The sequence below is a fragment of the Aptenodytes patagonicus genome, chromosome 1 (genome assembly GCF_965638725.1).
Source record: "Aptenodytes patagonicus chromosome 1, bAptPat1.pri.cur, whole genome shotgun sequence".
In the NCBI taxonomy this organism is placed as follows: domain Eukaryota; kingdom Metazoa; phylum Chordata; class Aves; order Sphenisciformes; family Spheniscidae; genus Aptenodytes; species Aptenodytes patagonicus.
This window is the reverse complement of record NC_134949.1, coordinates 34,411,477-34,434,971: the sequence shown is the minus strand read 5'-3', so window position 1 is coordinate 34,434,971 and position 23,495 is coordinate 34,411,477. Positions and strand designations below refer to the sequence as shown.

Sequence of the window (23,495 nt, the reverse complement as noted above, 5' to 3'; positions counted from 1 at the left end):
GTAGATTGGAAATGACAGATGGGCATACCAGAGAAAAATCTAGACTTGGTGTGAATTGCTGATACCTTTGCTGAGCTCTCTGGTGATGTGCAGGTGGAGCACAGTGACGAGGTGGGGTGTACCAGGTGGGGCAGAGCACAGCTTGTGTTCATCTGGCACATAGTGGGTATCCGAAATCAGTGCAATTCATTCGCTCTGTGACAGAAAGAATTACAACTAAGCAGGCAACACCAGAAGTAATACGCTACTTTGGCTATTTGTGTATTAAGTAGAAAAATACTAAAGCCTGTTCTTTGAAGGGTTTAAAATGCATCAGTCAATTTAAAACCACACCATCCTCATATAGATTTGGCCTATGATGATACTATATCCCTCTGGTTGCAGGAAAATAACCCTTATTATGCTTCATCGTGAAGTTCCTTTTGTTCTCCCTCTGACAAAGCCAAATTGATGCAAGAGCGGCAGAACAGCTTGTGTACTGGCATCTGTATGACACATAGCCCTTAGTCAGCAGAAAACAGATTGGAAGCGGTGGTACCTCTGCTTCCACAACTATCATGAAGGTACACTTAAATCCCTAAGGGGAAAAAACCCAACACACCTCAATACAAAGAAGGTCTCTGTTTAAAATTACTCTCTAACCTTCCTGTTCTCTAAGTCTTAGAAAAGGATTTCCTCGAAGTAGAGAGGAAGAGTCAGAGTAGAAGCAGAAGAGAACTGATGGCTGGCTGGCAGGGAGAGACAGAGAGAGTGGGCTGCCCGGAGGTGGGAGCATCACAGACTCGATCCAGATGAAGAAATAAATGATGACTCTGAGACATAACACAGGGTTTATCATGACAGGAGTGAAAGGGTATAAAGACCTAACCTGTTTATTTGCATGAGAACATAATGGTCCTTGTCATCGACTTGGTATTGAAAGGAATGACTTCCATCTAGAGGATGCAGAAAAAACAGGACATAAATTTCAGTACTAGTAACAGTTTAATGGAAGAAGATTGAAAAAGAGGAGGAATATGGAAATTAGACAGGGATGACATTCTAAGAATTTAAATGTGGCATTTGGCAGCAGCAGTATCATTCATGGAAAAACAAACAATGCTAATCAACAGCAGATGTATTGTTATTTTAAAATAGACTTTATTTAATGACAATAAATATAAAGAAATCTTAATATTCAGAAACGAATAGCAAACATGCTTAGAAAAAATACAAAAAATACATTCTTACATTCTGAATTTTATCAACATACACAGAGTCTAAAACAGTGGCGACGGTCTGTAATTTATGGTGCTTGTTAAGGCAGTGAAATGGTCACTGGTCCAAATTCACCCTGACTTCAACAAATCTGTACAAAGTAAGAGTCTGGCCTACATATAAAGTGTATAAAAGAGCAAAATTGATTCATAGTTCAAAACAAATGTTATTTTTCCCTTCAAGCAGATCTTTAAATATTATTAAAGTGACCTAGCCTAAAAAAAAAGGAGTTACAAATACTCATATGTTGGCAACAGCCCCCCCAGCATTTTGTTCTGATGCCTGCGCAGAGCTCCCTGTGTACAAGCAGAGCACATTTCAGCAGCTGGAGGTAGAGGCTACAGAAATTGCACAGCTTAAGAGATCCAACTATTAAAATGCAATTACTAGGCACTCTGTTGGTTTTCCTCTTCTTTCTCTCTCATTCAGAACTGTGTGCTGTGAATAACACTGTGCATATGGCAAACTGAACTGAATTCCTGATATAATGTCTTCTGAAATGACATGTTACAGCTACATGAGCAAGGAGCATGGCACTTCAGAAGCAAATCACTAGAGCAAAAAGTTGATGTTGACTAGCTGATGCCCATGCAGCACTCACTGCTCTCTTCAGCCTAGCTCTGGTTTTAGCTCTCTGGACTAAGTGCCTGTCAGAGACCATTAAGTGCAGATCTAAAACATGCCTTCTCGTTCAGTTTAAACCAAGAGGAATCCAGTCCATGTGCCCTGAGACCAGTCTGTCATGGGAAGCACTGCCCAGAAAGCGGGGACAAGTGGAAGACTAGTTTCAAAAGCACACTCTTGATCTGAACAAAAATGGTAATGTAGAAACACAACCAAAGCTGATTAGGATTTTATTATGGGAGGAGCCCAAGTCATAGATATACACGCTTTACTGATGTAGCATGTTTTTTTAAAGTCATTATTTTAAAGGCAGGAATATAAACTCTCGATGACACTGAGAGACAACTGCCCCTTTAGGAAACGCTGCCAACTGATGTAAAAAGGGGCAACTGAGAGAGGCCACAGGAACCAAACAAGGAGCAGAAGACCAGGCACTCCTGAAAATCAGCCTTAAGCTCTGCCACTGCTCATGGTGTGACCCCAGGGAAGGCACTTAATTCCTTTGTTTCCTAGTCTCTTTACCTCTCAAAGAGGGTAATAAATGCTTCCTTAAGACCAAATAATTACCTGAAATGGTCCATTTTGTGCTGCATATTTTTTTCCTTTATCACAGGATGCCTCCTTGCCTGCCCCAGCCCTCCAACACAGCACCTGGAAGGGTGTTTAAGGCACATTGGCACTGTCATCACTGATGGGGGTATGAAAACGGCATCTCAGCTGAACACAACTGTGGACGGGGAAGAGCCGGTTCAAAGCTAAAATCAAAAGCTCCAAGTCTGCAAGGAGCTGACTGGCCTTTCTAACCAAACTCATTTTGCAAAGGGAAGTCCTGAGTACTTCACTAAAATTGTTCCATGAAACAGTTTTTTGGACAAAAATTTGTTTTAAACAGAAGTTTGGTATACTATGCCCAGTGACAGGACCAGAGGCAATGTGTATTAACTGATACACAGGAGGTTCCCTCTGATCATCAGGGAACACTTTTTCATTGTGAGGGTGACCGAGCACTGGCACAGGTTGCCCAGGGAGGTTGTGGAGGCTCCTTCCTTGGAGATATTGAAAAGCCACCTGGGCATGGTCCTGGGTAGCCTCCCCTAGGCGGCCCTGCTTGAACAGGGGGGGTTGGACCAAATGACATCCAGAGGTCCTTTCCAACCCCAGTCATCCTGTGATCCGGGGAAAAGGTCAAACCAGTATTGAGGGGATATATTTTGATGAGAAATTCTGTCTTGCTTAGAAACTTCTGAGTGTTTGTCCATCTGCCCAGTTTATATTTGCTTCCTGGTAAATTAAAGGCTTGTCGTGATTCTGACAAAACCAAAACAAATGGCAAAGGGCAGAACTCCCTGTGCAAAGAAGCACTGGTCCCCTCACTGCTCTGGTTGACTGTCCTTTATCGTTACAGTCTATCTTGTTTTTCTGCCCTGCGTCTTTTTTTGTCTTCAGGTGGTGTCTACACAAAGTTTTCTGGGCATTATAATAAGTAAGCTTCAGTCCTTCAGTGTCAGAAATGCAAGTGGTTCTCTGGAACCTGTGAGTTTCTTTCTTTCATCTTTCTTTGATTTTTGAACCAAGCTTTCCTCTCACATTCTTCCATGCCATCAGACAAAGTCTTGCTGAGTGAAAGCTTGTGTATCATGACTGCTGAAAGGACTCCCCTCATGTGCTACCTCTTCTGGTTTAAATGTTGCTGTTTCAAAGGAGAGGCTTGAGGTACACAGCAGTCAGTATTTGGAAGTTTTGCTACAAAATTCAGACGCTTGATTCCTTCTGAGTATTAATGGGATAAAATACATCTTATAAATGCTACTTAGTTTCTGCAAATGAACTTCTTAATATGTAAAAAGCTATATGAATAATCTGCCTAAAAATTCTGCATATTTATTACATTTAAGAAGAGTACAAAATTACAAACGCAACAGTAATCACCTGGTTTACAGAGTACAGGCACACTTTTGCTTTTTTAACAAGATTTTGGTTTTCAGAATTTGTAGAAATTGGTCCACTAAAACTGTTCAAAGAGAAAGCAAGTTAATAATCTGGAATACCACTGCTGCAGACACAAAGCGGAGCTCTACATACATGCTTAATCTGTAATTCCCTAACTCCCAGTTTGCAACCAGAGCCAAAATAGCCAAGCATATCTGCAGCCTAATTTGAAGATGACTGATGGCTCTAGCACATGCATCCACACCTCTAACATCATTCTTAGTTATTTAAAGCTTCATAACATGGTTAAGGCATATTAAATGGTTTATTCCAATCTCCAGTTTCAATAGATTCATGGTCTTGTCAGAATTCACTTTATCACGCAATGTTGTATCACAACAGGTCCAGCTGCACATTCTTCCTATGTCAAAATCTATCAGGGAAGAGCATGGTGCCTCTGGTGTGGGAGAAATGCAAAAGACAGCCCTCCACAAATATTGATTTAGTACGTGAAAAGACTTTTAACACTCATTACTGTTACAGGTAGGAGACCTTCAAGGCTACGGTCATTCAGAGCAGAATGGGCAAGTGAACTAATGAAAGTACATTGACTGGGGAAAGATAAAATGCCTGAGTTTTCTACTCACTCGGAGTGCTGTAAAGTCAGTTTGTATGCATTGATTTCAAAGGCAATTCTCCTGTTTACACAGAGATTGATGAACAGGATGGGCTTACAGTCCTGCTGCTTCTTGTGATCCAAGTCCATGATTAATTGAAATATCTTGTTATCCATTTAAGTCTCAGTATGCATAGCTAATTCAGTGTAGCACACAACAGCGCTTAGTATGTCAATTCCAATGGCTTAATAACACGATTTTGAATTGTATTTTCCTTCTCTTTCCATCATGTTTTGGCTTTTCCTCTTCATTTTATAGTTGGGGTTTGCATTAGCAAGTAACCAAAACTCCTTCAGAAGACGTGATGGTATTCTTACAATAAGTCATTCTTGTTCTTAAGGTTTTAATCAAGTCAAACAAAAGATCTAATAGCCGATGCCTAAATAAAGTGGAAAGCACTCTATATATTTGAGGATTAATCTGCATCGTCTTAAGATGATAAATAATTTTTATCTTCACATGTTAAAAAAATATATCCTGCTAAAGCTGTTTAAAAAATTGGTAACTCTTATCTGAGTTGCACTGGTTGCATTTGTACAAGGGAACCAGGTAAATGAGCAGGTAACAGTTGCAAGAAACAATGTTTAGTAAAGGGAATTAATCCAAAGTGTTTGATTAGCTATTGGTAATATCTGGACAGGTATTAGTTGGCTAAATACTGTTATTCCATATAAAAAAGTACTTATTCAGCTTTAGGTCCGAAAGTGCTGTCTACTCCTTTGATAATTTTGTCGGCTATTTTCCCCATGGTTTTTTTCACAACTTTGAGATCGTTCTCATGCAAGAGTTTCTGTGTTAGGTACTTCTCTCGTTTGACCTTGCTCTTGGTCTTTTGTGATACATCCGGAATTACGTATGAAATAATAAACTTCACAAAGTATATGACATGCTGGGGAAGGTGAAAATGAAAGAATGTCAGTCAGGCTGAACGGGACATTATTATTATTATAAATGAAATTTCACATTATCTCTTAAGACTCTGAGCTGGTTCTGTACCAGTATCTATCACAGTGGAACAGTATTTTAAAAAGCAGACATGACTAATGAATAGAATAATTGTCTGATAAACAAGAATTTCCGATTTTCTAATCCTGATTTTAACAAAGACTTCTCTACCTGCTTTGGGGGACCCTGGTACCCAGTGCTTCCCCCCTGCATGGAAATATTGGTTACAGTTTGTTTTAAAATTGTTTTAGGTTTGTTCAAATGACTCTGGGGCAATGGACTTTGCTCTGCTCTGGGAACTCTGATCTAACCAGTTGCATGTTTCTGATGACTTCAGTAGTCCCTGGATCAGGCCCTAAGTACATTTTATAATGAAATAATACCTAATATTCCTCTCCCTTCATCTTGGACTGACTCCCATCTTTCGTAAGCCCAGATTGTAGCTGCAGAGGAAGGAGCAATTGCTTTTTCATGCTCATCTAGAGACTCACCTTTTGCAGTGTCTTTATACACTTCACTCTGCTAGTGCACATGGATTAACGTATATGTATTCATGAGCCTGTGCGCAAACTTCCTCTAAGTGTATGTAAAAATATTTCTGGTGTAACTGTCCTTTCTATTTCTGATACTAAAAATCATTTTACGGTTCTTGGGAAAAGAAACTGCAAACACGTGGGGCAATCCTTCACTGATGTTGGGACTTCAGAGACTTTTTCTAATGGTGCTACACTTTATTTACATCTCCCAAGCTCTTGCCCATGCTAGCACACATCACCAGCTCTGATAGCTGTGCCTGGACAGAACGTCTTTGAAGGATTTTCTGCATAGAAGGAAGAGAAATTTAAATAAGTCATGCTCAAAACCCTGTACACTTACTTACCTCCATGACAATGATGAAAGCCAGCTTGGCTGCAATGACATGCCAGTAGTATATGTTATGCTCATATTGGTGCTGGTGACCAGGAGGGTAGCGGAGATCCCGGTATCTGAAAGCAACGTAGGAAAGTCAGGAACTACTCTCAGGCATCTCTGCAGTAAAGCACTGTGGCCAGAGGATGGAGCAAGACATGTCCCTGCTTAATGCATCCCGGAACAGTTAGCTGCACGTAACTACAGTAATGGGTAAACTCTGTATCTGCAGAACAAGCTATATTTGGCTGAAATGTCCCTTTTTTTTGCCACTGTATTAAGAATTACTTATAAAAATGTGAAGTGCTTTTTTCTGAAGACTATCAATTACGAGAAAAACAAAATAAAGTAAGACTTTTCTGAGTAGCCCAAACTTATGGGTGAATACTTCCACTCAGTTCTGCCATTCAAAATATGCTGGCTTTGACTGTGTTTTAACATTTCTTACTGGATATCGTTAACTGAATTAGATGATTTCGATATTAAAAAATGTATTTATTCTTCTCGTTGGAAAAGAATGGTTATTTGACACTTGCCTGCATGTTGTTTGGTTCCCAAACCATGGGGAAAATGGCTTGCTTGCATTCTTGAAGTCTGATATATTGAAGACAGAAAGCGTACTGTTTATATACCCTTTCATAGTGTGACTGCTGTGACTCCCATAAGGAGGGACCGAAAAGGACCAGTAATAAACCAGACGAGGAATCATGTCAGATGTAAAAGCAATTATCATAGCCTGCATTTCAGAAAAAGAAGACAAAAAAGCAGAGCAGTGTTTAAGAAATATGCCTTAACATGTATGGCTTTGCCACATACTTAGTATCACAAAAGTTACACTGTGAGCTAAAAATAGAAAATATGTGCTTTTCCAGTCAGTAGTTCCCTCTGTAAATGAGCACGTAGTCACTCACGGGCATGAAACAATCTCTTTCTGGAATGTGCACTCTGTATGGTTTTTAAATTACGCTAGCTCTGCTGGATGCCTTAAAAAAGTTATACTATAATACACTTTTTTTCCTCATGAGCATGCAGTAGAGGTCAGCAGCCAAACTCACCTTAAAGTACTCTGAGGTAACCTTCAGCAAAAGTGCTTTCTATCAGATGTACTTATGAGATGCTTAAAGAAATCCTGCCTGATGAAACTCATGGAAACAATGGAAGAGTCCTTCAATAATAGAAAATTAAATTTCACGAGGAAGCCTCAGGTTTGAGTAAAAGAATAAATTATTAATTCTGATATTAATTCTGATATAGCTGATCAGTCTCTGACCCTAGAAACATCCACTCTTTCTGAGGTGCTAGCCAGCCCAAATTCATCTTGCCAGTTGTTGCCTCATAAGTTTCAGTGTCAGTGCATGTGGAAACTGCTCTTGATGCCAAGATAATTTTTTTAGTACCAGCTGCATAGTGCTGTTTTACATATGACGTGACCATTTGTTTTTATCTTGCTCCCAAGAGAGTCCCTGTCCTACTCAGTCTGCTAGTTGCAAACTGGGTAGGAAATTGGATCCGTGGGTTTGTTGTGGGAAGTCTTTTCTAAACCCATGAACTTCCCAAAACATCCTATTCTGGAGGACAGGTTAACTATGTTTAATCCAATCTCCTCCTCTGCTATTGCAAATTCAAAAGGTTTCCCTGTGAGGAAGACTTTCCACTGGCAAGATCTGCAGCTGAGTGCCTAGCAAGAGGCTGCCCGGCCAGCTCATGATGACAGGCGTCTCTGGTGCCCAGCACCTAGGAAGGAGTGATGAGCTGCACTCCAGGGCTGAAAGAGAAGTCTTTTGTCCCACGGCAGGGGAAAAAAACACTTGACAACATGGATGCAAAGAACCAGGGCAGAGACATGGAGGAGAAAGGTGTGAAATAGGGATCTAATGGCATCAGAGGGAGAGACGTGTAGGCAGAGATACATAAAAGGGGCAGAAAAAAGCTGCAGTAAAGGTGCGGGACAGAGGAAGGGGCAAAGTTAAGCAGTAATGGGTATCAGAGGAGCATAAGAGCTAGTTAATATCTATATTTTATTCCCCTTCATGCCAGCCTGTGATTCATGTAGTCTGTATTTCCTTATTTTCATGAGATGGGGCAAAAATTGTCCACCTTCATGCAGCAGTCCCAGCAAGAGAGCCCCAACCTGAGGAGGTATTTGTAACAGTTACAAAAAAAGGGAAAGGGAGAGGGGAGAAAGGGTGAAAAAAAATGCAGACACTTCTTCTACAGTTCATCAAACAACACTTTGGTGGCAGTGCTAGTAAAAACAACCACTGTCCCTCCTGCCTCTGCCCCTAGCAGTCGCTCATGCATTCATGCAGCTGTGCAGCAGATCAGATCATGGCACTGATCTGGCGGGGAATCCCGGCCGGATCCACTCCCTGATCTGGTTCATCATGTGTTTGTCAAAGTGCTGGTGCCAGCACAACACAAGAGACAGCAACAAGGGGAAAAGACAGGGAAGGGAAAGGATAAGGAGCTGAAAGGGGTGCAAGACTCACCCCACCTCAAGTAGCACCACTGCCAAATGTTGAACACTATCCTAATGTCTTACCTTTTGAGTTGGCTTACTTTGAAGTACCTGAGAAGCTAAACTCTAGTTAAGACAAAAGTTGCAGAAAGATTGAGACTGTGGTCCAAAATCTGTATTTGGTTCTCCAGAATATTGTTATAATGGAGTTCAGTTGAGAGAAGGTTAATTTGGTTGAGGAGAAAGAAAAGGGAGGCATCCTAAAACTAAAATAAACTTGTTTAAAATTTCCAAGGGTAAGATTTTTTTTTTTTGTACTGTACTCTGGCTTAAATCAAATGTAGTTCGCATGCACTTTTAAAAACTGTTTTTAAGCATTAGATGCCAGTGTGCAATGAAGTGAAAATTATATGTTGTTTATATTTACACGCAAAGTGGGTGTTTTTGGCTGACAAGAAATATATATTACTGTGTCTTGCAGTTGCAGGGAGAAGACCTCACACCTAAATTACTCTGTTTTTAACTGAAGTACAAGCACAGAAAGTTTTAGTTAAATGTAATTTCTTTCTGTTCATTAGCTCATCCAGTCAGACCATAAATGAACTAATAGCAACTGAACAGTAAGGCAAAAAAAATCCCTTCTCCCTTTGGACCAAATGAGTTTGATGCTGCTTCTGTGTATCATTTAGAAAGATGCTGGAATACGGTATTTACACAACTTAGTATTTGCTCTTACTGAATTTTTTTGCAAGGCCCCAGGTCTCTCATCATCCTAAATCTGAACCCTGTCCCACTCTCCTCCCTCCCTCGGAATGATCTCCAGATGTGCTCCAGAGAGCTGCAAGGACAGAAATACGAAAGCTAATCCTACGGCATCCTCTCAAAGGAAAAACTTTTTTCTTCCTGAATTATGGGCTGCATTTCAGAGTATTGCACTGGAGAACTACAAACAAATAGCACATTCTCTACTTCCCAAGCTTTACTGTACACAGTTTTCCATTTATACCATGACTAATTAAAATCAGTCTTCAAATCAACAACAGATGCTTTGGTATCATGGAACAGCAAGTCCAGCGCCTGAGCGGCAAGTTGCAAAACTGATAGTTTTGTGCAAAAGTTGCTTGCAAGCGACTAGCAGGTGTTCTAAAGGTAATGCACGAAGGAGACGATGATACACTACCCACGTCTAATCAAGTCACACAGAAGAGAAGAAACAGTTTCTGTGTACTAAGGAAAAGTCAAGGAAGGGATGATAAAGGAAAGACTGATGGCCTGTACTAGATACTGGATGTCAAGCAAGAAAAAAACATACTTAAAGGAAGAAAACAGCTTCTAGCATTTGATCTAGTATATGGCTTTATAGCCCACACTTCATTAGCAAGAAATACTGATCTCTTTGAGGTCCTTACAACACCTGCAGCAGGGCCTTTTGAACATGACAGCCTCTGGTGCTGTGCCCCTTGCATGCTAATAGCCCCACTGATGTCAGTGGCAAATGCACTACATTCACACTGACATCAACTCTATCTAACGCGTGAGACCTCCAAAAAGGGTGACTCTAAAAGACACATGCCTGCAGCTAACAGTCACAAGAACATTGGGATTGAGTGCCTGTCACGGAGGACAGAGAATAAAACCAAGCTGTCAATATACTTTCGTACATTGAGAAATCCATGTTTTCAGCGATGCCTTGAGGAGTATAGCACATAAGGAGGAATTTGGAGTGAAAAAAGGTTGCAAAGCTCTGATGAGCCTCAGGTGGGTTGTGGATGGGTAGTGACAGACACCTAAAACTATTGCTGGGTCATTTTTCTGCAGAATCTAGAGCAGGGCATGAATACATTCCTAACAGAAGCCTACACGTCTCAGTCACCGTAAGGTCACCAAAGCCACTTTAACTCTGCCCTGAATATCATAAGGACTATGACTAAGGTACTCATAACAATATTTTAAAGTAATCTTAAGATGTATATCCAACTTTTTATTTCATAGTGGTATTACCAGACCCAGCTGGATTGACTAGGAAAGACAGTTAGCTTGTCCTATAGCATAACATATTTGTTTTTCTTCCAGGGCACCAGAAACTCCTTTGCCTTTTATTTTATAAGTTTTTTAGCAGCATAGTTCAAAAAAGGATATTGATGCACCAATAATGTTACCTCTACTTTACTATAGCTATGCTTCACCTGGGAATTTGCACTATCTATCTCCATAATTTGCTGGAAGAGTTATCACTAACAATTTTTTTACACAGGCACTAAAACAAAAGAGCCCCGAAGTATCTCTGGTGCCACCTGACATTTCTAACTATCTGACATGTGTTACCAAAGTTGCATCATTTTTGTTTTAAATTTTAACACCAGATTTACTACTAGGCCTTGGATGTTTCACATGCCTATGGAACAGCTGGATTTACGTTTGGCTTGCCTCAGCAGAGCAGTGCGAAACAGCTGGAGCAGATTCTCTGGCTTGTTGTCTGTCTCCCAGATTCTCTTCTTGAAGATTTTCCATCTTCAAGTTCTCTTTTTTATTCTGACATTTCTCTGTGCTTAATTCTCTGCCTTTATGCCCTCCTGAGTCTCCTCTCTACATCCTAGCTATGTTTACCATACCTGTTGAATTGCTACAGTGCGAAATAAAGTTCTGAAAAACAATAATGGCCATTTTGGGAGACCTTCAAATACCTGAAAGTACATCTGGTAGCTGAGGCCGACATATAAAATTTTCCTAATCACTGAAATCCACCCTGGACTCCTATTCCTATATGGTACCACCCTCAACCCCAAAAATAACAAAAACAAGCTACTGAGAAGATGATAACTCATTAGGCAGTCAGGTCATGGAAGCTCATCTTCCCATTCTTTGAAAATAGCCTCATCCTTCCAGGGGCAAAATGAAGACTTTTAAAAGTTGGGGAAAAAAGAGAGAGCAATATGCAGGGACGCTCATCTGGGTGTGGGAAGAGAAGGTGCACGTACCTGTCCCATTATTTCTGAAAAGCAGAACCCCTGGGGTTGAGACCCCAGACCAGCCAAGCACCTAATGACTATAGAAGGTGCCTGAGATACAGAAAAATAACTTCATGCCCTTATTTAAATTTGAATTGCTCTTTTACTTGAAATAAGTCCCCTAACTATCCTTTAGTATCTATGGCAGAGTGCTCAGCTCCGTCTCCCTCCTCTCACCCAAAGTCCACCATTCTCCAAACAGGCAGAGCCTCCTGTGAAAGCTTGGGCTGAGATGAACTCTTGTCTTCAGACTCAACTTCTTTCTCCAGAAACGCCTACTGAGTGCCATAAGGTACTGCTACTGCAAGGACGAGGTCCTTGAGGAAGTGACTACCTTTAAGTGTGTCAGAAAGAATCCCTGATCTCAGCGATAACAGTAGAAAATGGTGACCTTGTTGAAAAAGGCTATTAACCATGAACAGTCTGTGGTGTTACTGTCCCTGCAGAGGAAACCAGTGGGCACTGCTCTTTTGAGAAAGGCCAGCAGTGGGAATTTTTTGAAAGATAATAGATATTAGCTACTGTTTAAGAATAAGCGATCAAATAATTCACAGTGGTAAAGTCCAATGGATTATTTTTCTCCCCACAATGCAGTCTATGTATAAGATCTTGGTGAATTAATGATATGGAAAATTTGAAAGGTCTGAATTTCATTGTCAGGAGAATCAGAAATTAATCAGAAAAAAAAGTTTTTCTAAGTATTTTAAAGAAACTCTTTTAAAATTAATTTCAAATCCAACTGAAAAACAGATTAATTTGCAAATTCTCAGAAAATTCATTCCAATCTCAAAAGGTAGGTAAGTCCTGCAATTTTTAGCACACATTGTGTTTTTAAGTACACAAGAAAGAAGCTGAATTTCTGTTTTAAGTGCAAAATTGCTTAAAGCCAAATTCAAATATGAAGGCTTGACCATAAGAATTGTAAGAATTAGAAACAGCAATCAATTATAACTTAGCTAAGCTGCAACCTAAGTTTTTCAAAATTCATGCATTTAGCTGTAGACTGTGAAAAGATCTCTGTACTACGCGCTATAATTTTGGGAAAGATGTGCTATAGTCTTCATATGTAACAGATTTTTCTGAAGACTCTAGCAACTCTAAGTAAAATTTCTTTTCTTTAGTTATAGTATTTTAGACAGTAGCCATATTCTGCTCCCAAAACATCTGGAAAGTAACTGAGAGCCTGTTTCACAGGGGCTGAGGTCTTACGGGACTGATGCCTGCAATTCATTTAGGATCATTTAAGTGCTACATTGCCACACGTGGCGTTCCCACGTTTGAATGTAACAACACCTGCAGTGAAGGCATTTTACCTTTTGCAGTTGTTGGCCCAGTACTTACATTGGTGACCACTGCCAGAATGGCTATGCCTTGCATGATGGGCTGCCAGGCGCCAATGTCTTGTGCCTTCTGTGGAACCATGCGCCTGAACTGGGTCGTCAGCTTCCACGCATCCAACCGGATTTCCAACATGTTGTTAATAAGAGCCAGAAGAGGAGCCAGGGGGAATGATGCCACAAACAGAGTGACAAAGCCAAACTGTATAACTGTCAAAGGGAGAGGTTACATTGATGAGGCTTTCACTTACTGGAGATAAGCAAATATGAGCACGTATACTTTATATACTCCAACTGTAGGAGAGAGACAAGAAAGAGTAGCCAAGTGCCTAGCAAATCTTATGTATGAGAAGATAGGAGCACAACAGTACTGGAAAAACCTGCTAGGTGGAGGGACAGGAAAATGTTACAAGTCACAACACACCAGAGGAACTATTCAGGGTATTCAAACATCCATTTCTTTCTTATGTCTTCATCATGAAGACTTGGAAATCTAATCACTATCTGTCTCAGTGCTGTGCTGGGAAGCCCACACTAACAATCGTGTTATTGGTGTCTGGGTGCTGCCACAAGTACGCTGGCAATGCTGTGACAGAATGGATGGCGGCAACAAACCGGACATCTACCAGTTCCCAAGAGACCAGTGACAAGTACTGGTGACTGCAGATCCCTGGCAGAGCAGTCTGACACAGGGCTCTGCTGTACAACACCAGAACATGGCAGCGGTCTGCCTTCTGGATGCATTTCTGAGAAGATGGGGCAAAGAAGCAGCACTTCTCCTCCTTGTACAATCCTGTGCTGTTTCCTAGCTATAAATTGGATTGAGGCGTAGCTGCTTAATAAAAGTCTGCAAAACTATCTATAACAGCTCATCAAAACTTGTGTTGGATAACTTTCATGTCTCCTCTGTCTATAAACTTATTAAGCATTGCTTGTATGAAGGTTTTCTTTAAAGCATGTTTGTATCCAGCAGTGATAGTGGATTCGAACTAAACTGCCACTTACCCATTTCAAGATACTCATAAAACAGTCCAAGTTTTCCAATGGGCTGCAGGTGGTAGTCCTGTTCCCAGCGTGGAACAACTTTTTCTGATCTAGCAGCTGCACAGTATCTTCCGATCAGATTCTTAACCCAACTATCAGCCAGGGAGAAAAAGACCACTAACATTGGTAAAATAACCTAAAAAGTTCAGTAAATGGAAAAAAATGACATTTGTGCTGTTATAGCTTTGAACAGTGGATTTAGTTGTTCTTGAATTACTGAAAACTTCCTTCAAACCTGAGTATAATCTTCTGTTGCCTTATCCTGAAAGCAGTTATTTACAACCATAAATAAGAATGTAAAAGGGCAATTTATCAGAATCATAGTGATTTATACTTATGTTGTACAGGTGAATGACCACATAAAATTCAAGGTAACAAAAAATCAAGTTAAATGTAGGCCTGTGATTAGACAGATTAATTCCTTCTGATCACAAAATTCACAGAATCATAGAATGGTTGAGGTTGGAAGGCACCTCTGGAGGTCATTTGGTCCAACCCCTCCTTGCACAGGGAGGGCCACCTAGAGCCGGTTGCCCGGGACTATGTCCGGATGGCTTTTCAATATCTCCAAGGATGGAGACTCCACAACCTCCCTGGGCAACCCGTGCCAGTGCTCGGTCACCCTCACAGTAAAAACGTGTTTTCTTATGTTCAGAGGGAAACTCTTGTGTTTCAGTTTGTGCCCATTGCCTCTTGTCCTGTCACTGGGCATTAGTCACCGAGATTAGTCTGGCTCCCTCTTCTTTACTCTCGCCCTTCAGCTATTTGTACACATTGATGAGATCCCCCTGAGCCTTCTCTTCTCCAGGCTGAACAGTCCCAGCTCTCTCAGTCTTTCCTCATCTGTGAGGTGCTCCAGTTCCTTAATCGTCCTTGTGGCCCTTTGCTGGACTTTCTTTAGTATGTCCATGTCTCTCTCTTGTACTGGAGGACCCAGAACTGGATACAGCACTCCAAGTGTGGCCTCCCCAGTGCTGAGCAGAGGTGAAGGATCACCTCCCTTGACCCGCTGGCAACACTCCTCCTAATGCAGCCCAGGATACCATTTCCCTTCTTTGCTGCAAGGGCACATTGCTGGCTCATGTTGAACTTGGTGTCCACCAGGATCCCCAGCCCCTTTTCTGCCAAGCTGCTTTCTAGCTGGGTGGCCCCCGGCACATACTGGTGCATGGGGTTCTTCTTCCCCAGGTGCAGGACTTTGCACTTCCCCTTGTTGAATTCCATGAGGTTCTTGCCAGCCCATTTCTCCAGCCTGTCAAGGTCCCTCTGGGTGGTAGCACAACCCTCTGACTTATCAGTTTGGTGTCATCAGCAAACTTGCTGAGGGTGCACTCTGTCCCCTCATCCAGATCATTAATGAAGATGTTAAACAGGACAGGACCCAATACTGACCCCTGGGGTACACTGCTAGTGACTGACCTCCAACTAGACTTCATGCCTCTGATCACCACCCTCTGGGCCTAGCCATTCAGCAAGTTTTCTGTCCCTTACTGTCTGCTCATCCAGGCCATACTTCAACAGCTTCTCTATGAGGCTTTTATGGAAGACAGTGTCAACAGCCTTACTGAAGTCCAGGTAGACAATATCGACTGCTCGACCCTCATCTACTGAGCCAGTCATTTCATCATAGAAGGTTAGCAGGTTGGTCAACCATGACTTCCCCATGGTGAATCCATGCTGACTACTCCTGATGACTTTCTTGTCCTTCATGTGCCTGGAAATGGTTTCCAGGATTAGCTGCTCCTTCACTTTCCCAGGGATCGAGGCGAGGCTGATCTTCTCATCTGAAAGGCTTGCATGAGAATTTAAGGAAACCGATGAATTGGCTGTAGCCATTTTCAGCAAAGAACCATATTAAAAAAAAGGGGGGTGGGGGTGAATGTCTATCAATAGAGAAAAAACAAAATGGTTCTCTTTATACTTGCAGAGATGCAGAATGAGAGAGTAGTTAAGAACCAGATCCAGAAGTGATACTCAGCATTTCAACACCTAAATGTTACTTGTCACCCTGGGAAGTGAATTAAAAATTCTGGTCAGATGAATATATTTCCTGTACACAGAAGGGGGAGTCAGTTGTCTGCGGCTGGAGCTGACACCTGCAGGCATGCTTAGTCTAGGGACCCTTCCCCAGGCAAAAGAAGATGTTGAAAAGAAGGATGGGTCTACAGGTCCATCCTGCAACCAGCAGCATATACAGAGCATTGGGGCCTGGAGGAACCGTATCTCAGCAGAACACCCTAGCTTCAACCCTACACAGTATTTACAACACGCTTTGAAGTAGGGTCACTGTACAGCAAAGGAGCACAATTAGTGGGCTTGGAAGAACCACAGCCAGAGGGAATACAATGCCGTGGGCCGGTGCTTACGGCATTCAGGAGGGCATGAGCAAACTGGGAGTTCCCTACTCCAAGCCACATAACAGCCACTGATCAGCATAAAATAAAGAAAAAGTCCTGGGAGAAGGAACAGAGTCCTGGATAGTATCTTAACCCAAATTAAATGGAGGGCATTCATGGTTAGCGCTTTGCTTATTCTTTACACTAAAACATGCCCTTCCAGAGATCTGCCCTACTGAAAGAGAACGTCTAGGCACTATGAATGTCAAATAGGACCGTAAAACTAAATGAGTTAAATTAGTAACTTATGCATGATTTTTAAAAGCCCAATGTGTAAAAACAAGTCATTCCACTCAATATTAAGCAACAGTATTTAGTTTAATAGTTTCAGAGCTTCTATTGTCTCATTTTTAAGTATCCAACCTGAAACACATTGAGTCTGATTTGCAGAGGAAGGAAGCATTTCTGATTAGAACTAAAATCAGTCAGAACGACAGACAGGAGCTCAGATCTACCAGACCGAAAATATCCAAACTGTCTAAAAAGGCCCCAAAAGACTAGTCTTATTCTTTTAGAATACAACACGCGCCTACCAGATTTAGTGACCAAATGCTTGAATGCATCAAGCAAAAGCAGTATCTTTCAAATATGAAAAAGCAGATTACTTAATTGTTTGAACTTACGGAAGAAGCACTTCTTGAATGTTGTTCCAGATTGCTTTACCTCCTACTATGATGGCAAGCTGAGTTGTGAGTTCGAGGAGACATCCGCCTGGATCACACTGAAGGTTGGGAGAGACATGAAACATTTTTGAAGTTGGGTAACTTTTCAGGCGTGAATGAAGCATTTAAAACAATGCATTCCTGGTTTATTATGATAACATTTCTTAAAGCAACACAAGAAGACTATTTAGGCAAACCTTTCCAGTAATGTATGCAAAAGCCAATTCCAGGCCACATATGGTCATATGTGGTAGGTTGACAGGACACTAGTGAAAGAGTGAAATACTAGGTGAAGTCATGCAGCTTTGTACTGTGCTGTCACCAGGCGAGGGTCACCCAGAAAAATATGAATGCTTCTACTGATGTTCTCCCCTTCCCCTCTGTGCCGATTCACAGGTTGTTGGACCATGAGAAAATAAGCTTGTCTGGGTACGCATAATACATTCCTAAGCCCACCTGGTCTCGTGTCATGTTCATTTATGCTAAGGGTTACTAAGGAGGCAACTGGCTTGGGAGGCAGTCACTTTTTGAACCCTCATGTTAAATATGTACAGCTATGTTATACACTCTTAACTGCAGCAGAATACCTGGACTAATGGCTCCTGCTGTTTAAAACCAAACACTGTCATACATTCTTACCTCTTCATTGCGATACTTTCCTAGCCAATAAACTGGATTTCCAGGGTGACCTACAAATTTACCCTTAAAGAAGGCTATGTAGAAGCATGAAGAGTAATAGTTGACAAACTGGAACAAGAACATCTTTGTGGTCAGACTGTTTTCATAATCGGTCTGTGTCCTTGGAAGCTCTGCAATTAGAAAAAAAAAAAGAAAAAAAAAGCCAACCTACAAGTAACCTACAAGCTGCTTTAAAGCCTCAGCTGGAAAAGTATGTGTATGCCTTGTATTCCTTAATATGACTGAGAACATTATGAATTAGATTGTACATAATCCCCATGTATACTGTAATCATTATGCTAATTCTAAAAGTATATGTGTTGTAAAAAGGAAAGAACTTGTTCCCTGACAATAAAGAAAAAGAACAAGCAAAAATTCCGATAAGTCAAGGAAAAAAAAAGCACCCAAATCCAGCACACTCAGGAAAGATGCAAATGTAACACTTTGAACTGATGAAACAGTATTAAATGAAACTATATTAAAACACCGCACTACTTCACACATCTACAGTAAAATAGCTACTTTAATGTTGATGGCCTGGATGTAAAGAATAATAATATTTGTGACTTTATCTATCTAATAACATGGGATTGGTATCTAGCTTTGGAACAGTGACCTTATTTCATTTATTTACAAGAAAATAGCTATTCTTCCCATAAACAAAAGCTAATGTAAATGAATGTGTTATGCGTTACTGATCTGTTTTCATAAAGCTTGGTTATTATAGTAATTTTCTTTGTTTTGTCTGTTTCACAAGCACAAAACTGTAAACAATTGATCTTTCATGCTGGCTATACAAGGAGTTTTCAGGCAAAGAGCTGAATATCGTATTCCTTTGATATTGAGAAGATCTGTCTTTGAAAATTTCTAGATGGTATTGTATGATTTGGCAGGAAAATTCTGAAATATGTGGTACAGGTGTTCATTTACTGGAGTTATTATTATACATATAAATGCTATTTTCTTTTTGCTATTTTACCCCAAGTTTCTATCTGAGGTACAGCAGCAGCATACCGAAGTCAGTAATCAGGATTGCCACTTTTTCATAGATGACATTGAGAACCATAATGACTATAAAGCTGATGAGCGAAGCAGTTACTGAAGTGGCTGTTTGCGGAGTCAGGTACTTGCGGATCGCCTCCGTTCCGTTAATGTGCTTTGGCAACTTTGCAGAAAACACCAGGAAAACCGAGAGCCTGTAGACAATGATTCCAATAACTGAAGCAATAATCAAAAGAATCTGCCAAAGGAATGCAAGAAAGGTGTTAATATTGAACCACTGGCTTCGGGAAAAAGTGAGTTTGAAATACTTTCTACAATAAGCAAAAGGAAACCGATTGGGTGCCTGTCATTCCATCGCGTAAGATGAGTGCAAGAGGATGCTCAAATAAGGTAGAAGGCAATAAATTTAGAATGCATAAAAGAAGCCTTTTTTTCATGCAGCATAGTCAATCTGCGGGAAAGAAAAGAGATGGTCTAGTTTATGACTAATAACAAGGTTTGTACCAATGCAAGCTAAGATAACGAGATGTGTAATCAAATCTTACGCCTCAGGGCATGCGATGGTTCCAGGAGTTAGGAAGGAATCTCCCTCTTTCGACACTGGGCAATTGGCAGGATGGCAAATGTACTAGCAGGTCTGCACTGATTATGGAGGGGGCTGTACCTTCTCTTTCACGTGATAATATTACAGACTACAGACCCCTCAAAGGAATAGATAAATTTTAAGCCAAGTCATGTAATCTGCAGGACTTGTAATAATGATCCATGCAACCCATCTTGCTTGCCATCTCCTCTCTTTCTGCTTTTCCTCCTGCTTTTATTTCTTGCTAGTTCTCTAGCTATTATTCAGATTGAGGTCCATAGAGCTGTGAATCTTTTTTTCACTATCTCTGCAAACTGCCATGAATCCACCTACCTCCCCCCCTCCCTGCACATAATAAGAGAGTGCAGTAACACAAATGACAAACTCAGACCAAATCTCTTCCCTTCAACCTGAAGTCCTACCTATTTAAATCCAACAGCAAGCCAGTATTCTTTCCTTTGTGTTTCAGACGTGTTAACGTTGAGGGTCTCGTGGGCTGCCAGCCACCACCCTATCTCTTATCTGTCTCCTATCACCTAGGATGAGGTCTTTTCCAGCTGCTGTTTGGGCTACAGGCAAGGAGGACATGCAGCATGCTAAAATACTGAGCTTTTCAAGGCAACCTCTCTGGGCATGCTCACCATGTTAGATATTGTTTCATGGGTGAGTGGACTGCTTTCAAGTTTTAGTTGTAATTAAAGCAGCAGCTCTGGAAGATTAAAGAGAGCCCAGCTTTGCTCTGTTAAGTGAAATGAAAAACCTGAAAGGGGCCCAGGACTGTGAGACGCGATATTGAAGCAAATGGCTGGAACAAGTGGATAGAAACTGGTAGGGAGGAGAGCATATAAACCAAAGTCTTTCCCCTGCTTCCCCCCAAAAGCAAAGACATTTATCTTAAAGTAATGAGGGAAAAACCAATGGACCACATTCACACCCATAACTCACAAGCTACAGCTGCAGGATATTTTGACATATTTTCTATTGACTGTACGCTAATGAGTATTCAGTGACTACAGCTACCTTCTCCATGTGGGTCCATACCTTATGGTCTTGGTTTATGCATCAGATGGAAATCCAACTGAACTTGTTCCTTTGTTACCTTTTTTTCAGTTCAGGAGGATCTTTTTTTAGACACTTTCTAGAGAACTGAATTCATGAGGTGAAAAAATAAGAGAACTTTACCCAGAAGAAGACTGCACTTGTACAGAAAGTCACCCGTATGCACTTCCCACAGGCAGTGTATGGCACATGTTCTTCTTGCTGTAAAAGATTTAGAAACGGATCAAGGATGCACCCAATCTTTTCTTCATATTTTTTGGGTGCTGCAATTAAACCCTTTATAATATTGAGGGCAGAAAAAATGAAAGAAAGAAGTCTCTGGTTTTGTCTCCTTTCCTGCTTTGTTGTCCTGGAAACTCACATTTATTCATGATTTCAAAAGTCTTGCCTGATTACGTGTCTTTTTTTTTGCTGCCCATTCTAAGATAAAAATTACTTCCATAGAGGCTGAGTGTCCTCAGCTCTTACTGACTTCAGCTATGACAGGGTGCGTAGTCCTTTTCAATGGACCCATCCTTCTTGGCTGATCATGGCATCCAAGGCCATCAGCTTTTAAACCTCATTGGCTAAAATTAGCAGGCACTAAAATTTTGGTCCTTGATCTCCATATTTCTCAATTTATCCCATAGGAACAATGGGATGGCTTTCCCAAGGAAAGTGCCTACCTGAATGTGGTGGTGTGAAAATTCACTGAGTCTTTATAGGATCTCTGAGGATCAAAATCATTATGTTTTAGCATATTCTTCACTCTTTGAGCTGTCTGAAAGGAACTTTCTAGCTATCACTTTATATAGTAAAGGTGGCATAGGTTTATAAGCTTTTAAAAAGAACCAGATTTTGTGTAGTATGAGATATAAAAAGAAGATCCATATAGGATAGTTCCAACTATGGCATTTAATTTTGAAACTTTTCAAGTGCCCTCTAATAAACATTAGTATAACGTGGATGGAATGTGAAAGCAATGCAAATGATCAGATAAATGCCAGAGTAATATATTGACAGAGAACAGTAAAAATTGAAGCTGAGCTGGAGTGAGCTACAGAAGCTAAAGCTACTCAAAATGTACAATAAATAGAGATCTAAACTAAGATCCTCATAAATATGAATCCTATTTCATTGAAATGAGGATTATTCTTGTCCCTGTGAGTTTGCTGTTATTAATCATAATTGCATCCACATGCACTTAGCAACAATACCTATTTTCAAACAGAAACATCTTTGGTTAAAAGAACAGTCTTGGCATGATATATAATGTAACATCTTTCCCTCTATTTCACCCTTTTTTCCTGATGCATTCTTAGGCAAAGATAGCAAATGCTCTGTGATCTTGGCCTCTGGCAGCAACACTGAATCATTTCTTGGGGGATTTAATAAAGTAGACTTAGTCTCCTAAGCTGGAGATGATGACTACTTCTGTTTATTTATGACACAGAAACCTCAGCAGTGCAAGCTCCTCAAACAGGCAACTACTTTAAGGTGCCTACAGTTAGGTATAAATTCCTTCCCACACAACTGTACTATATAAGTTCACTATTTCCAGGCCAGCTTATCAACTTTCCTTGAAGCACTGCTGATTTATACAGCGCCGGTCTAGATTCACCATTTTCATAGTGTCCTCTCAGAACACGTCTATTGCAGTAGCCATCACCAGTTATCAAAATATTCCTTACCTGTGTGATTTCATTCATTACTACATGAGTGCACCGAGCTTCGTATTCCGGGCGAACTTGTTCTTCTTGCTCTAAGTACTCAACTGTGTCCCATTCATACTCCAGTTCAGCCTGCCGTCGCTTCCAAAACTCCAAAAACAAAGTAACTATCCAGAAGACAAACAAAGTGAGCAATACCATGTGAGTATTGGACACTGCTTGACCCCCTGGGCTATAACATGTGGCTCAGCTTCCCCTACAGATTTCCACAGATATGGAACAAAACCCTTATTGGCTAATGTGATGGTGAAAATAACTGGATCTACTTATTTATGCAATTATTGCTTTGGATATATAGATACTTTAACAAGAGAAACCTGGGGTAAATGGTGTTGTAAGCACATGCTAAAGAATAAAGATAAATTTATTTGCTTTCTGCCTAAGGCTAGAACATGAGCACTTTGGATTTCATGTTACAGACCGCTTTTGAAAAAGTTTATCATGGGATGCATAAGAAAGCAAGTTGATTGGATAGGTGAAGACAAAACACTGGAGAGTGCAGGACTTCTAGAAAACAAGAACTCAGTATGCCAAAAATTGCCACGAGGAAAAGCTCATGTTCATTCAGTCTGCAATTTCTGTGTGGACAAATTATCAGTCTGCAAACTACAAGAACCAATGATGGTTCAGGTAAAGTGGTTGAAACACAGCTATCTTTCCTCCTCTGCTAGCACAAATCTGAAGGGGCTGCAGCTCTTTTTGCATGGCATGGAGCGTAGAAACGCTGTGGGCTGGGTCAGCAGTTTCCCTGGACTGTGCTCCTACAACTGGAAGCACTGGGGGACCAGGTACACAGATGCCTAAGTGGTACTGACTAGATGTGAATCCAGCCAAACTCATTACCTTGGCCTGAGACATGATGCAGGTAGATCTGTCAGCAGAGGCAATGACAGACACAGCTGAGAAGGCTTGGAGGAGCTCAGGATGATGGGTGTCAGTACCACGCTCCCCAGTACACCCGGATGCTTTATTACTGAAGACAGTGCATCCTCAGATTAAATGAGTGGTGTGGCTCTGCAGCACTGCCTCCAGGAGGAGTTAGCATCCCGTCACTGCACTCCTCATTACTCCCATTGTCTGGGAGTAATTAATCCTAAAAGTGGTTTTTTTTTAAGTAGTTTGGCCCCTCATCCTGAATGATGAAACATCAATGGCATGCAGTTACAAGTCCAAACAGTAAAGGTTATTTCCAAAATCAGGTGTGGTCAATAAACCCCA

At 40.9% G+C, this 23,495-nt stretch overlaps 1 protein-coding gene across 1 annotated transcript in view; it reads right to left on the bottom strand.

Annotated features, from left to right (window-relative positions):
• Window positions 1-1,118: 1,118 nt before the first annotated feature.
• ANO6 (anoctamin 6) overlaps window positions 1,119-23,495 on the bottom strand; it is a 78,377-nt gene continuing 56,000 nt past the window's right edge. Inside the window, exons 11-20 of the mRNA XM_076331739.1 lie at window positions 22,239-22,384; window positions 20,692-20,769; window positions 18,939-19,164; window positions 17,886-18,055; window positions 17,208-17,305; window positions 14,150-14,280; window positions 13,149-13,354; window positions 6,878-7,077; window positions 6,313-6,418; window positions 1,119-5,376 (exon numbers count right to left, since the gene is read on the bottom strand). Of these exons, the coding sequence (XP_076187854.1) occupies window positions 5,170-5,376; window positions 6,313-6,418; window positions 6,878-7,077; window positions 13,149-13,354; window positions 14,150-14,280; window positions 17,208-17,305; window positions 17,886-18,055; window positions 18,939-19,164; window positions 20,692-20,769; window positions 22,239-22,384 (1,568 nt within the window). The 3' untranslated portion in view covers window positions 1,119-5,169. The remainder of the gene's footprint in view (window positions 5,377-6,312; window positions 6,419-6,877; window positions 7,078-13,148; window positions 13,355-14,149; window positions 14,281-17,207; window positions 17,306-17,885; window positions 18,056-18,938; window positions 19,165-20,691; window positions 20,770-22,238; window positions 22,385-23,495) is intronic.